Source organism: Sinocyclocheilus anshuiensis, unplaced genomic scaffold (genome assembly GCF_001515605.1).
Source record: "Sinocyclocheilus anshuiensis isolate Anshui unplaced genomic scaffold, SAMN03320099.WGS_v1.1 scaffold507, whole genome shotgun sequence".
Taxonomy (NCBI): domain Eukaryota; kingdom Metazoa; phylum Chordata; class Actinopteri; order Cypriniformes; family Cyprinidae; genus Sinocyclocheilus; species Sinocyclocheilus anshuiensis.
Window position 1 is genome coordinate 121,536 of NW_015551034.1, and position 16,657 is coordinate 138,192.

At 35.3% G+C, this 16,657-nt stretch overlaps 1 protein-coding gene across 1 annotated transcript; it reads left to right on the forward strand.

The window, feature by feature from the left end:
* The first annotated feature begins 1,119 nt into the window (after positions 1-1,119).
* cfap91 (cilia and flagella associated protein 91) lies at positions 1,120-16,352 on the forward strand. The gene is made up of 17 exons (XM_016450839.1): positions 1,120-1,236; positions 1,369-1,445; positions 3,420-3,577; positions 4,470-4,541; positions 5,107-5,163; positions 5,285-5,469; positions 5,640-5,817; positions 6,432-6,589; positions 7,675-7,857; positions 8,656-8,789; positions 8,885-8,998; positions 10,225-10,296; positions 10,386-10,532; positions 12,047-12,268; positions 13,049-13,197; positions 14,179-14,270; positions 15,909-16,352. The coding sequence occupies exons 1-17, from the start codon at positions 1,149-1,151 to the stop codon at positions 16,160-16,162; spliced, it is 2,340 nt and encodes a 779-aa protein (XP_016306325.1). The 5' UTR covers positions 1,120-1,148; the 3' UTR covers positions 16,163-16,352.
* Positions 16,353-16,657: the final 305 nt, after the last annotated feature.

The following is a 16,657-nucleotide window of genomic DNA, read 5'->3' on the forward strand; positions in this document are numbered from 1 at the left end:
AGTATACTTGACTTATACTTAGAAAAAGTCTAAATATATTTGAGCTATACTTGTGCTCCGAGAATCCGTAAACTTAAAACTATACTTTTATATACTAGAAAGTGGGCCGATTAGTCCCAAGGAGTATTGAAATAGTACACTTACAAGTATACTACTAGTACACTGATATTTGTATACTTACTACAATAATTAGATATTACATATAATTTGGTAGAAAAACAGTGTTTTTACGTTTTATTGGTGCAAAGATGAGTAGTGGTGATATTTATTTTGTACAACATTTGCAACTGCTTTTTATCACTTAATTAGAAGCACCACAAATTAAAATTGTAATTAAAAGTATTTAAAATTAAAATGTAAATAAAGCTATGTAAACACTTGCATTTTTACAACACTACAAGTGTGTCCCATCAGGTAATGAAAAGTTCGACACACACTGTTAGTGGTCTTCATCCTCACTTGAACACTTGGGCCAAATACAGGAAATACGCCATATAAGTCTTCAAGTGGTCACGTTCAAAGACCGCAAGTCTGGGTATTTGGACAAGGCTTAACTTTACTTAAGTATACTTAATAACATAAACTTGAAGTATACTACTTTTTGGTAAGGGTACACTAGTTACAACCTCAAAATTTTGAAGAAAAAAAAAGGAAAGACAAAGTGTTGAATATAGGCTATCATGAAAATAGGATTTAAACGATCCAGAGGACATACGGTAATATTGATATTATGGTTTAAAATGTTAAATGTTTTAAGATAAATCATCTTAAATCTAAGATAGCTTTAAATGAGATATTTTAAGGTTATGGTCGGGGAGTTACCAGAATTGAACCAACTGACCAACACAAAGTGGGATATTCAGTTTACCTCAGTATCTCTGCAAGTTCGTGACACGTTGGCCTCCAAACGTCTGTCTACATCCACGTGTTTATATAAATCTTACGTTCGTTACGAATGAATACATTAATAAAAAGTATTTTAAACCATTGTTAGGAATGTATGACGGGTTGGAGGATGTCATGGGGTTGTTTTGAACGCCCCTAGCGGTGTGATAGCGGTAGTGACGCGGTCGGATGTTTACGATCTCCATGGTAACCACTATCCCAATCGCTCACAAATAAAACACACACACCTGTTACACGCAGACATGAGCGTCTCTGTGACACGCACATTTCAGAAGAAAAATGAGGGCAGTAGGAGATTCAGACAACAGAGGACATATGATTATTTGTACGGTGAGTTACAGCTGCAAATCGATGGCCTATTTGACCATTGATATATTCGGGTGTTATAAGGAAGTCCATATTGTGTCATTTATTATTTAAAAAGTCTGTTGTGTTAAATTGTGGATGTTGGTGCTGCTTTAGACCCTGTACACACATTGTCAGCTGATGTGGATCACGCCAGGGAAAACTTTCGAGCTCATGCCTCAATGGATCGAGTGGTAAGTTGACAGACCTAAAAAAGTAAGGAACACTAGCACAGCACAGCTCATCGTGTGCTAATAATGTTTCGGATTTATGTATTGAGTCCTTGAACAGCAGTCACCTTAAGATTTTGTGCTGCTACTTCCATGTAAACACTGGAGGCCGGAAAACACAAACACTGCGAACTGAAGTTCAAGTTTAATAAACTCTGACTTTTGATTGGGCAGAGAGAAAACACATTGACCCAAAACAGGACTTGCAGTAGCCTATATGTAATACATTTTGGCTGAATTGAAATAAGATGCATGTTTTGCAGTGTTAAAATAGTCTCATTAAAGCCTGCCCTTGTGAAAAAGACATAGCCTACAATTTAGCATACTTTTAAAAATAGTACTTGTTACGGAAATTATTTACTTAAAAAAAGAAATAAAAAAAATTACATAATTACTTCTATTGTCTCTGAAATAGCCAAATGGGCAGAATTGCCAGATTTACTGGCAAAATGTATGTTAAACTAAAATATACTTCCATGTTTTAAATCTACACACTTGTATGTCATTTATTTGAATATACTGTATATGATATTTCATATCTGTAACAATGAAGTTGCAATGTAGTATATTTAAAATATATAACTTTAAATAAAAACACACTACAGTTAAAATTATGATCAAGTACTTTACATGCTTTAGTACGTTAGTCAACACAGAAAAATAAGTGTACTGCACTTCATCATGACGAGATTATTAAAACATAATAAATGAATATAAACACAATGCACACTTTTCAGTCCACATATAGCATGATTCCAAGTTATAAATGCATTTTTCCAAGTGAGTAAAAAACTTAATACTTGCAATTAATTTAATGCATACACAAAAAAGGAGTACACGCGGAGATATTGAGCACTTCATTTTGGCACATGAAATACAAAAAAAGAATACTGTGAATATCTCAGCATGTAATCTTTTTTTGGATAGGCTATACATAAAATAAACGACAAGTTGGCTATTGAGTTTTCACTTTCTTGGAAGAATTTATAAATATTACAGATAAAAAGTCTCATGCTGGTTAAATAGGTCTACAACTGTTTGGTTGGCAAATGGCTAAAATGCTGCAAGTCTGAAGTGCTAAATTGTTTTAGGTAATTGAAAAAAAAATGGAGTACCCTGCTGACACTGAAGTGGTTATTTTGAGTTATTACAGGTCTCTCTGAAATACTTGATTCTGATTGGTCAATCGCCGCATTCTGACCACTAAACAACAGTGAGCTATATTGTCCCTGGCAGTCTGTATCCTACATTGTGCTGGTTTCATGTCTCTAGAATCACAACAGTCTCACACTATTTCAACTCAAATCAAAATTTCAGGTGCATTTATTTATTAATCTTGTTTGTTAATCTCTCAGGACAATGTACGGCCAGTCATTATCACATCATGAATTCTCTCATGTGTAGGACAGTCTGGCCATCAGTGAGAAATAAAATTATGAGAAATTTAGAGCTGAACAAATTCCTCTGTGACTCTGTCTTTTATCTCATGGCCAGCACAATACCCTTTGTATCCTCAGGATAGTGCTAGTGAACACAAAAACATGTATTTGAAAATAATTAATGGCACAAATGGCAAAGAAGTGACAAGGCTGAAATTTTTGTCATTCTGAAATTTTGAATGACTGTGTTAAAAAAAAAAAAAACTGAAATAACCATTACCATTTTTGTTTCATTCTTAACACATCAGAAACCTTAAAAGACTCATATCGTGAGGAAGGAAAATGCCTCCGATCTTTGGAAATACAAGTTTATTAAATGAAAACATTCTGTAATTTGATGTACTCAAAACATCATTCCCAGAAACTGAAAGTATCCTTTTATTGAAAGTAAAGTGGAGAGATGTTTCGTTCTGTATTTCAAACATTATAAATGCACCCAAAAAAAACAGTATGCTATGACCTTTTAAGAGTACAAACATTTGTGTTTTGTCTCTATCAGCGGAAGGTTCCAGAATTTAACTCCATGTTTAGTAATCTGCCACATCACCCCCGTTTCACCTTACGCCTTGAAGCCACTGACCCTGTGCCTGTGTTCATTGATCGACGTTGGCAAGGCTTTGCCGAGCAGAAGAGACAGGCCCTGCAGCAACTGACGGGGTAAGATTCACCCACTCTGTATACAAGACAATAGTCCTTTATAAATATGATATCAAATCGGTGAATCTCACAAAAAAATGTCCAGGACAATTTTCACTCTAAACTCAAAAAAAAGAAAAAAAAAAGAAGAAGAAATGATTTGCATGAAGAAATTAAATCTATTTTTATTACCATCTTTTTTGCATTATGACTTTTTGTGATATTTTGCATTTTATAAACACATTTCCCACACATAGTATTATCCACCAAATGATTGAGCTGTTTTCTTTCTTTGAGTTATTTCTTGTGGATTCTTTTGGGATATTTTAATGTTTTTTATGTTCTTTTGCAGTGCACAAAATTTATATACACTACTGTTCAAAAGTTTGGGGTCAGTAAGGTTTTTTAATGTTTTTGAGTCTCTTACTCTCTGCACCATGCAAGGCTGAAAAAAATGCAGTCAACAGTAATATTGTGAATTTCTACAATATAAGTAACTGTTTTGTATGTATATTTTCAAATGTAATTTATTCCTGTGATGCAAAGCTGAGTTTTTAGCAGTCGTCAGTGTTAAATAATTATAATATGCTGATTTGGTGCTCAAGAAACATTTCTTCTTATGATGAATGTTGAAAACATTTGAGCTGTTTAATATTTTTGTGGAAATAGTGATATGTTTTCAGGATTCTTTGATGAATAGAAAATTAAAAATAACAGCATTTATTTGAAATAGAGGTCTTTTGTACCATAAATGTCCTTACCATCACTTTAGATCAATGCAGTGCATCCTTGCTGAATAAATGTGTTAATTTCTTAAAAAATGAAAAAACATATAGACGCCAAACTTTTGAGTGATAGTGTATGCTGTATATGCCAATATTATTAATCCTTAATAATTTTGTGTCTGTGAAAGGGTTGTGCCTCAGATACATAGACCAAACCACACAGATGTGACAGGAATGGACCGCTGGAAGTTTTTCGAACGGTAGGATATATGTGACCCTGGAGCACAAAACCAGTCTTAAGTCACTGGGGTATATTTGTAGCAATAGCCAAAAATACATTGTATGGGTCAAAATTATTGATTTTTCTTTTATGCCAAAAATCATTAGGATATTAAGTAAAGATCATGTTACATGAAGATATTTTGTAAATTTCCTACCGTAAATATATAAAAACGTAATTTTTGATTAGTAATATGCATTGCTAAGAACTTCATATGGACAACTTTAAATGTGATTTTCTCAATATTTAGATTTTTTTGCACCCTCAGATTCCAGATATTCAAATAGTTGTATCTCGGCCAAATATTGTCCTATCCTAACACAATGGAAAGCTTATTTATTCAGCTTTCAGATGACGTATAAATCTCAATTTCGAAAAATTGACCCTTATGACTGGATTTGTGCTCCAGGGTCACATATAGAAAAATGAATGTGAATGACAATAGCTAAACAGAAGTTTTTTAACAGTTAAAGTGTACAAATAAGAATAATGTTTTTCTCTTTCACTGTCTTTCCCTCTTTTTTCTTCCATTTCCTTTCTCTCAGTCCTCTTATTCCTTTCGCTCAACAGATTCCTCCTGATGTTGTATTTGCTTTGCCAAGGTAAGTCAAATGGTGCTTGTCACTCTGTTAATAGTTATTTATTCAGTACCTATGATCTACCAAAAACTGGACTTTCTTACTATCTTTCTATACATCTGTCTTGCCACTATTTTTCTCACAGATCTGACCTCCTTTCTGCTTCGGATGGAGATGAAAAACAGTCCCCTACTCCGTTCCAGCGGAGCGTGGGAGTTCAGACTGATTATCGAGAGAGTGAGACACAAACAGACCCCTTCACTCCAGACTATGCGGTTCGTCCTGGGACAGCCCCCCCTGAGCTGCTCACATTGGCCACACTCACATGGGGTAAACAGCACATAATATAATAATCATAAATAAGACGTGTCCCTCACAGTGCCTAATCTAATCTAATATAGAGTGACAATGTTGCACAAACTCTTGCATGTGTAGCTTCAAGCATTTGTGTTTGCACATGTGCTGAGACATGTTTCGGGACTAACAGTGGTTGTTTTCAGGCCGTGGGCTGCCTGCAGGGCTGGCAGAAGTAGAGATGATTGAGAGGGCAAGAATGAAGAGAGCTTGGGAGGCAACTCTGCCCCCGCTGAATGACCTCTCTCAGCTGGACAAGAGGAGAAGGATGATGGAGGAGATGGAGAGGAAGGAGTGGGCATTCAGAGAGAAGGAGATAGAGAAGTGAGCACTGCTTATAGGAATAGTTTTCCAAGTTTGATTAATTTGGGCAGTTCACTCACACATTATTTGCAGTGGTTTCTCACACCGTAACAAGATACTTTGTAGCTGGATAAAGTGGATATTTGCCCAAAAAAAAAAAAAGAGTCTAAGGGGCTGTTCACACTGAAAACGTGAGATGCAACGCTCGGGAATGGTAAAAAAAAAAAGAAAAAGCGCTGTGCAGAATGTGTCCTCTGCGATGTTGCCGTCAAATAAAACAAGTTTACTTGCTACAGTAAACAAAAGCTCGCAACACTTGCCCCGCCTCCAAGGCCTTCTGATTGGTCCACTGCTTTGGAACTGGCATTGATGAGCGGCGCTGCGCATAAAAGTTGAAATTCTTTGAACTTGACACGGCGTCATGTACGAGACGCTGAGAAAGACGGGAGACACTAGCATAACAGACATACATGTCCGTCTAGCGCATGTTTACATAGAAAAACAATGGAAAAGTAGTGCACTGGAATGGATAAACGCATTTTGTGTGAACAGCCCCTTAAGAAGAACTCTTAAATTTACTGCTACAAGCACAAACACATTCATGTTGACTGTTGTTGTTTGTCGTGTTTTGTCAGGCTGCAGGAGGCACGGCTGACCCTGCTGGTGCAGCTTCTGCGTCAGAGGGAGGAGAAGCAGGAGGAGGTCAAGATGGATCGACTGGATGTGAGCTTTTCCCAGCACCAGCAAGAGAAGGAGGCGCAGATTAAGAAGATACGCAATGACTACGTCATTTGTAAGGCCACAGTCAGCTAAATCATCATATTTAAGTTGCGCTTTAAAATGACCCATTCTGTTTATGTCAGTAATCGTGAAATCAGAATTGACGTTTTGTGGCTTTTAGAAAGTGCGTGTTTGCTTTTAGACCATATACTGTAGATGCTACAAGTATGTGATTTTACCGTATTTGTACAAATTTCCGTGCTTTCCGACCTGAAGCATGACCCACATTAATTGCGAAAATTTAGAAAAAAGGTGTGTTTTATCAAATACATTTAAAAAAAACATGTGTTTCTGACAGCGCTGCATGAGTTAGCAGTGCCATCTAGTGGTTGTGTGGTAAACATCCTTAGCAGCTCAGCTAGGATCTAAAATTAACACAAAATATGAGCAAAAATGTACATGAAACTGTTTTACTTTGTAGCTGGTGTGATTATCAAATGTCAAAGGTTGCAATTTAATTACATAGCCTAACTATATATGTAGTCTGATGTGCTGCATGTGATTGAGTGAGTGTGGCGTTGTGTTCATTTATACGCAAGCAGCTCATGATCCAGAGTTTTCAGTGTTTCAAACACGACACACACTTCCCAAATGTCCTTCCCTAAAATTTTGGGAGAATGTTCTATATATATCTTCTTAACATAAGAGAAGGTATAAGGTCTCCCTTGCAGCAGTTTTCCACAAAAATATAATCTCTATAGTTTAACATAAAAAAGAATATCAGTATTGTAATTTTACTGTTGTTATGTAAAATAAAATAGTAATAATAATAATAATAATTATTATTATTATTATATATTTTTCATTCGCAGTGTAATAGTTTCATTGCAATCATAATATATTTCTTATTTTTTTATAATGTAAATAATCTTACAGTCTTCTATTCAATTTTTTTGTGAGGCATGATAAAAAGCCATCATTCCTACAAAATTACGTATTCAAATCTTCAACTAAATGAAGCATAGAATGTATTAAGAGCTGTCAGGACATTTGTGTTTAAACCAGATTACATGTTTAAATCGGATTATCCCGATTTATGAAATAATAAGAATGTACAAACTGACATAATTTTATTTATCGTTTTCCTGTTTCGCACAGCAATGCGGAAGCTGCTGGCTAAACGGAGGAATGTGGAGGGAAAGCTGAAGAGACGTGATATTATAAAGGATTACTCAGATTATGGGTTTCAGACATACGCACCTCGGTCGCGGATTGGCCAGATGCCTGACCGAAATTCCAACAGCAACGTGGTCAAAAGTCACTTTCTCAGCACGTATGAAGGTCTGCTTCTGTTTACAGAAGTTGTTTTCCTTGTGACTATTCAGGATACAGTAAAGTTTATAGTTAATGATTTTTGATTAATTAGAAATATTTACTTAATGCACATAACATTTTTATTCTAATGGCTTTCTTTGTTCAATATATTCTGATATCTTTATTTGTTTGTTTTATTTTTTTAAATGTTATCCATAAAAATCAATGACCCTATTCTACTTCTTCTGAAATCAGATCATGGAGTTTATTGAGGAGAGGTGTGCTATTAACATTTTTGTTCTCATACCACTTTAAAAAAATCTTTTGCTAAATCTATAAATGTACACAAATCCAGTGTTTATATAGTAATTTTAGTCTGTCCTGAAAACAAAAAAACAAAAACAAAACTTTTTTAACTTTTAAAATAAAAATAACATTTCGACACCAAATTGCATTAAATATTTTAATTTATTTTAATTCTTATTATTTTGTATTACATATTATATTTCAAACGTTTTAAAGTAGAAAATAATATTTTACTTTTTTCCTTCTAAATCAAATCATTCTGCTTATTAATCAAAGATGTGCCTTAGTTTTTCTAAGCAATTACAATAATGTCTAAAACCTGGTGAACGAAGAATTGGGGTTTAAAAATTGCTTCAGATCAGAATATTATAGAGATTTAGGTGTATTTTTTTTTTTTCCCCAGAAAATGTATTTAATTTCATTTAAAATAAGTTATTTTACAAGCACGACCTGTTTAGCTGAAATTTGAATCACTACGGATGTGGTAAAGTTCTGCAGAGACATCTCTGTGTTTCTCAGGTCTGTTAGAACTGGAGGCAGGTCTTTCTCCATCTGTCATGGAGCCTCGAATCAAAGTGCCAAGACCTAAAGTGACTAAAGGCTTCATCACACGCTCAGCCCGCAGAGAACTAGAGCTCATGAAGACTCATCAGGTAATGAGCAGCTGGGTGCTCTTCATACTTTATCAGACTGTGGGAGGAGGTGTATGAAGTGACAGATATCCCCCTGAGCTCTCCTTTCCCACTAGGCTCTAAAGGAAGAAAAGGGTCGTTTGGTGGAAAAGAAGCCTTTGCGGTTCCTCTTTAAGAAGGAAAAACCTGCTCCACGACCTCCAACCCCTGCGGTGGAAGATCCCCTAGAGGTACAACCCGCATTCTTGCTGTAGACAATTCAGGTTTTCCTTCTAAGAGCTGGCTTTTGATGAGAAAGTGTGCAGGTTGCAAGTCAAAACGTGCCTGTATACAGGCAGCCTGCAGGTATAAGCACACCTTTGTGATTCTCTAAACTAGGGGTTTTGATCTAGTGGATAACGACCCAAATTGGTTGCAGAGCTTTCTGACAGAGTCAGCAAAAATTGGCCGCAAAGATAAAGATACTAAAAAAGACACAACCCAGACGACATTACATCCTGGTTGCAATGAGGATAAAAATAGCTTGTGCCAAACAATGTTGGTATTATTTTAGTTAACAATTATCAGATTTCTAAATATAATAATTAACTATTTAAAATTCATTTCAATTTTGATTTTAAGGACATTGTTGTTCACTTTGATACTTTGTGTACTTTGAAAAGTGTCCTAAAACAAAACATTTATTCCCCTGTAATTGTACTTTTTTACAGTACTTTTATTGTGAAATATCTGGACTTCATACTTAAGAAGACTACGTAAAAAGTGTATACTTCCATGACTATATTTCTTAAAACACTTTTGAAAATTGCACTTTGTAATGCCAAATTTATATTTTAAATCATTGTTTTAATAAACTGTTATCATGCTATAACGAGTACACTTATTATGATGTGTTGACTAACATACTAAAGCACATGTAAAGTGCTTGATTATAATTAAACTGTAGTGAGTAATTCAATATTACATTTAATACACTTTAAATGTACTAAATTGCAACTTCATAATTACAAATGAGTAATTACAAATATATTTAAAATACATGCCATGCAAGTTTCAGTAGAAATGACAATAAAATATATTTTAGCTTATGATAAAGTCTTGTCTGTACATAAGGTGGTACATTTTAAGCATGTTTCAAAGACAATCGAAGTTATTATGAAATTACATGTAAAGATGCACTTAAGTCTTACTTAAGTGGGTCAAAAAGCACTCTGAAGTTCAGCTAATTGCATTAAATATAAATTTAAACTGAAATGCAATTTTATTTAATTGCACTTAGCATGCAATTTCTCAAATGTTCCTTTTCACAACAGTAAGTCCTAAAAGAACCACTGCTCTAAAGTGATCTGAGGATACTACAGTATATGATGCATTGACTTTCGTTGAATCATTTATTTTGTAATTCTTTTTGTATGATGCGTCTGATTCTGAGATATTGATGTTATGTCTATAACAGGGAGATGAGGAAAGAGAGCTGGCCGTTATCTTTCTGCAGAAAGCGCTGAGAGGAAGATCCGCGCAGAATCAGGTAAGGCTCAGTGGGCAAAGCGTGGTTTTCTAACTGATGGCTCATATAGTCGTCGATGGGAATAGATAAAGATGTCTGATGGTTGGCAGATGTTCGAGGGAAAAGAGAAACGGTTGGAACTGATCCAAGAACTGCGCACCACCCACGCACTGCAGAAGGAGGAACAGGACAAGAAGGAGGCGGAAAAACAGGTCACACTTGCTCTGCAGAGACAGAGAGACATCCAGTCTGAAAAAGTAAGACCGGAGATGTATATGTTTAAGATATGAAAATAAGCACCTGCTGTAGCATGTGAACTTTGACTGATAAAACTACATACTTATCTCAGTACAATCAAAATACAGTTTTTTAGGCATTCACAACATCAGCTCTGCTTTGGCATGTACCGCTCATCTTTTCTGGGCTTCTCAGCATGGGTCACATCCTGAAGAGTCACATTTTCCTGTTTTGAAATGAAACTGTTCAATGTACTATGAAAACATCTTCATATGTTTTTTCCCTGTAATTTTCAGAATTAAAAACCTTCTCCCAGTGAAAAATAGTAAAAAATAATGTAAGCTATTTTTAACAAAGTCACTGATCATTACAGTCTGATCGTAAAGGTTTGTGGAGCATATTTTATTATTAAAGGAATAGTTCACACAAAAATGAAAATCTGCTGAAAATGTACTCACCCTCAGGCCATCCAAGATGTAGATGAGTTTGTTTCTTCATTCGAACAGATGCAGAGAAAGTTAGCATTACATCACTTATGCAGTGAATGGGTGCCGTCAGAATGAGAGTTCAAACATCTAATAAAAACATCACAATAATCCACACGATTCCGGTCCTTCAATTAACATCTTTTGAATTGAAAAGCTGTGTTTCTGTAAAAAAAAAAATCCATCATTAAGGCATTTTTACTGTAAACGGTCACTGTAGCCAAAATGTGAGTCGCTAATCCAAATTTTCCAGTTTTCCAGTTGAAAAAGTCCATCCCCACACCAAAATCCTTCCACATATTTGTTTAGAACAATTTTTTTTACGGTTTTCACTTGTAAATAGTGATTGTTCTCTGAATATTTCTCTCATGATTCAGACGAGACGCCTTTTTCACTTGAGAAAGCAATAATATGGACAGAAGACTCAAATTTTAGCCAGAACCAATGGTTTGAATAGTTTTTTTTTTTTTTTTTTTTAAAGATTTGTTTCTTACAAACACACAGGTTTTCACTTCAAAAGACATTCATTGATGGACTGGAGTCTTGTGGATTACTTGTGGATTATTGTGATGTTTTTATCAGCTGTTTGCACTCTAATTCTGATGGCACCCATTCACTGCAGAGGATCCTCTGGTGAGCAAGTGATGTAATGCTAAACTTTTCATTTTGGGGTAAACCATTCGTTTAATTATTTGATAACTTGTAAAAATAAAAAAATAAAAAAAAAAGTACAGCATAGCATACATTTCACTTAAAAGGAAGAAGCAATGCTTACACTAAAGTCTTAAAGGAAGAGACTTTAAATTTCAAATGTAAAAAAATAAATAAAAATAAAATCTATTTAACATAAAAAAAAACAGTTTTGCCTTAGGATAAAAACAAAATACTAATAAAAATATGGTATAAGCCTATTTGTGGTCTAAATAAAAAAAATTATATAAAAAAAGTCACTGAACAAAACAATGTAAGAATGAACTATGAGCTAGGACATCTCATGTACTAAACTGATTAAATTCTTTTTATTCCTTCTCCCACTGTCTTTCTCTCAGGTGTCTCAGATTGAGTCCTATATATCTGGCCTGTCTGGAGGAGTGATAGTGGACATGCTGGACTTTCTATCTAAAGAGTTGGTCCGGCTGCAGGAGGAAAGGCAAATCCATGCCTTCACCCTATTGGCTGAGAGAGACCGTCGTATTCGTGAGGCTGAGGAGAGTGGAAGGCGGCAGATCGAGGAAAGGAGACGCAGAGAGGAGGATGAGATATTTAAACAGGTCACTAGAACATCCATTCACAATAAATATGCTCTTAGCTCTATCTAACAAAATCATACACTACCATTCAAAAGTTTGGGGATTTTATTTGTAAAACTTTATCATTTTATGCGGCAAGGAATGTGTTAAATTGACCAAAAGTGACAGTAAAGACATTTTTCATATTACAAAAGTAATATGTTCTTTTTCGTTTTTGTTCATCAAAGAATCCTGAAAAATGTGTTGGTTTCCACAAAAATATTAGGCAGCACAAGCGTTTTCAACATCGATAATAATCAGAAATGTTTCTTGAGCAGCAGATCGGCATATTAGAATGATTTCTGAAGGATCATGTGACTGAAGACTGGAGTAAGCTGAAAATTTAGCTTTGTCATATCAGGAATATTACATTTTTAAACATTCATACAGAAACCCTTATTTTAAATTGTAATAATATTTCACAGTATTACTGTATTTACTGTATTTTTGATCAAATGGATGCAGCCTTGGTTAGCATAAGAGACTTTTCAAATTCTTTACAAAAATTAAAAAAATACCTCTAACTTCTGAACGTTAGCGTATGTTAGTGTAAGTAAATGGTTTATTTTCTTTGGTAAAGCACATTGCCATAGAATTCTTCATTAATGTCAAGAGCCAATCAAAATTCACCTTTTTTTTTTTTTTTTAATGTGTACCCCAGTCATATTGTGTCAAATTTCCTCTTGTACTGCAACCAGCATCTTTGCAATCTTTCTTTTCTATCTGCGATCTCTTGTCTATCTGTATATCATTTGGTATCAGGTGGTCAGGATGCATCAGGACACAGTTGACATGTACCTGGAGGATGTCATCCTGGGCTCCATTAATCAGACAGCTGATGCTCAGGCCAGAGAGGAGATTCACCGCAAGGCTGAGGAGCTGAACAACATCACCTATGCCATGAAGGAGACGTACGTTCCTGGTCTCGAATGCTGTGACATCCAGTTAAACCAGTTTGAAGATCTCGCAACTAGGTTGCTTTTTGTTGACAATGAACCACAAACTCTTAAAATCATGCTAGATATTTCAGCAAGGTCAAAATATTTTAAATTATTAAAATGAAACACTTCACTAAATGCTCTTGAGGAAAAGGGATAAAATATATAAATGCACCTTTAGATTTCAATATGTAGAAAAGATTCTCTCAGCCCTATTCTGACATTCAAAGGCTGCAAGGCATGTTTCTCACTGATAGTTGATTACGTCAGAGGTTTTATTAGATTCAAGATCATTGCTGAGCTACCAAGGATGTCTGAATCACATGTGAATAGACCCAAACAGTGTGAATGCTTTCTGTTATTATAACCTTGAACTCTCAATACATTCATAATGCCCTTGAATAATTTGTATAAAGACAGGCCATCTAAAATAAAGACCTTGATCAAATACAATAAAATAATGCATGTAAGTTGCACATAAGATGACTCTCTTTTGCTCTCAGGAGGTCTTGAAAATAAAATATACAAAGCCATGCTTAGATTTGTCTACAGGACGACTTCCACCCATTGTGCTCTGCCTGTTTAAAAACTCTGCAACAGTTTAACTTTCTTATCCTGCGAGGCAAAATGCAGAGAAACAGTTACAGCCTAGGAAATATAAAATATGTATGAAATCTCTGTCTATATATTCTTTCCCTCAATAAATAATAAATGATGGATGTCAGATGTGGCAGCACACCCATAGGAAGTCACTAGAATCAGATACTGTGCATTTGCAGACATATCACTAATCTAATAAACATTGACCAAGTTACAAAGATCATTGTTACTGTATGTGTCCTTCAGCGAGGCTGCCAGCATTGGCTGTTTTAGAGCATTTCCTTTGTCACAAACAGAATCAATCTGCTCTAATCGGTCTGTGTTATGTCTTTCATGCTCTGTGTGTACGTGCAGGAGGAACAGTCAGCAGTCTGAAGAGATTGTGGCAGAACTCGTCTACAGATTCCTCATTCCTGAGGTCCAGAAGATTGCTGTCAGAGAAAGAGGTGAGTTATTCGATCAGGCAGATAATCAGTAAAATACCAAGTTATTACAGGTCATGCCAAGTTAGATTTTAATGTTATTATCTACGTAACCGTGTGCCATTTAAAAGAAGTACACTGTTGTTTTCCTTTGGAGCTCAAAGGGATTTAAGGAACAGAATGTACCATGTTGCTCTTCTAGATATAATGAAAGTAGATGCTTACTAAGATCGTCTAAAGGACAAAAAAATAAGCTTATGCTATATATATTCATATTCCAAGCTTAGTAAGAGAAATTTAAAATGGTGTCATTTCTACAACACTAGTGTCACCAAACAGAGCAATTTGGAGAAGTCAACCTACAGATAATTTAATTTAAAAAAAAACCATTGAAATATTAAATATTACATTTAGCATTTCACCTTCGAGTGACATGAAGATAAGTAGATGATAACACTGTCTTTTTTTGCATTACTGAGACATATAAGAGTGTCAAAACAAGCTGATCGTGCATAAAAGCATGCCGTTTCTGAGGTTACAGAGCACACAAACATAGAGAACAAAGCCATATTGAAAAATGAACAGTTTTTTAGGCTAGTTCAACATTGTTTTTATATATAGTGACATTGCAAACATCTTTCTGCTGTATGTAGTGCACTCTATTAACATCTTAAAAGATTTGAAAAGCCTCATGCAGGTCTTTTCACTGCTAAAAATGGTCACTTTTTAATGACCTGTGAGTTTGACATGTGTGCATGTTTCACAGTGGGAGTCATGTGGCCTGTGTTATATATTTAATGAATTATCCTCACTATTTGCCACAGTCTGTTTTTAATTCCCCATTTCCACATTATTTGCCTCTGTGTAATAAAGACTCTGTTCATAAAAATGCAGTATATGCACACACAACTCTGTCTCAACTCTACAGCTTGCTCAGGTGACTGTAACTGCATGACTTTCTACATACAACAAAATTTAAATGAATGATTTGTTGGGGATATTATTCATTTACTCACTGCATGTCCTACAATGCTGTATGATGTTATTTCTTCTGTGGAACATAAAAGCAGAAGAAAGTTACACAATGCTTTCCATACATTAAAAGCGGATTGTGACCCGTGACTGTCAACCTCCATAAAGAACAAAAAGCAGCATAAATGATCAGAAATGAACAAGTGTTCTTCTAAATAATTGTGGATCATTGTGGAAAAATAAATTTGATGAATGGTGCTGATAAAAGCAGCGACAGTTATCAGAGTCTCCCATTAAAATCCTGGCAGGTATGAGTCATTAAATTAGACTTTTAATAATATTGTTTACTGTGTGACATTTCTTTGTTCAACAGAAAAGACGAGTGTCATTATCAAAAAAAAAATGTTGGCTAATTTGGCACCTTTCATCAAGTGACAACTATAACTCAACTCAAGCTGGCACTATATTAAGTATCTTTTTGTTTTTGCCAACAACCTAACTGTGTAGCTTTGAATCCTTAAGTGCCCCAAGTCTCCATGCATATCAATTTCCATAAGGATTTATTTCATTTTTCCATTTGGAAGTGGTTTTTTCAGGTTGTCTTGCCTCTCAGAACAGACATATGACCCAACATTGTCCCACCAATTGAAAACCACTTTAAAAATGTTCTGTTTGCTCATTCTCTTTTAGTTCGCCAGAGCCAGAGAAGGCATCTGCAAGCAGCTCGTTCAATCATCAGTAGCAGCCCTGGATCTTCTGCGGTCTCCCAGCCCCCATCTCCATCAGACAGAGCCTCCTCAGCAGTTCTGAATGACATACTCAGCCAAGTAGAGGAGGCTGTTCCCAGAACTGTGACCCCAAGAGACCCTGGACCAGCACAAAACAATTTGACCAGTGATCCAACAGCAGACGCTCTCAACGGGAATGGAAAACATGCCGATTAAGCCCATGAGCAGTAATACAAAACATTAAATTCTTGACCTTTACAATAGTCCTATTAACTGTTTGTATTTGTTGTCATAATAGCTGACTTGATTTTTCATACCATACTTATAGAGACAGAAAGAGTGAATGAACTTTGAAAGAACAGTCCAAAGTTAACGGTTACGCAATAAAACCAGCATTTAATTTCTCCGTAAGTGCCACTTTTTCTCATTAATAATGGAACACATCAAAGTCTGTAGATTACTCGAAAAGTAAAGCATAGCTTAAAAGCAAAGACGTTCAGACATCTTCATTCTCATTTGTAAGGGAAAAACTCATAAAAGACCATCATCTGAAACAATTTCCAGTATAGGTCTATGTTAGGCACTAACATAGGTCCGAGTGGCTTTTTCTCCGACCGTTGGGTCCATTAGATCCTGTCTGAGAAATGGGCTGTATCTCCTAAAAAAGATAGACAGAATGATAAGGGAGATTTGGTAGGCCTATTACCCTTT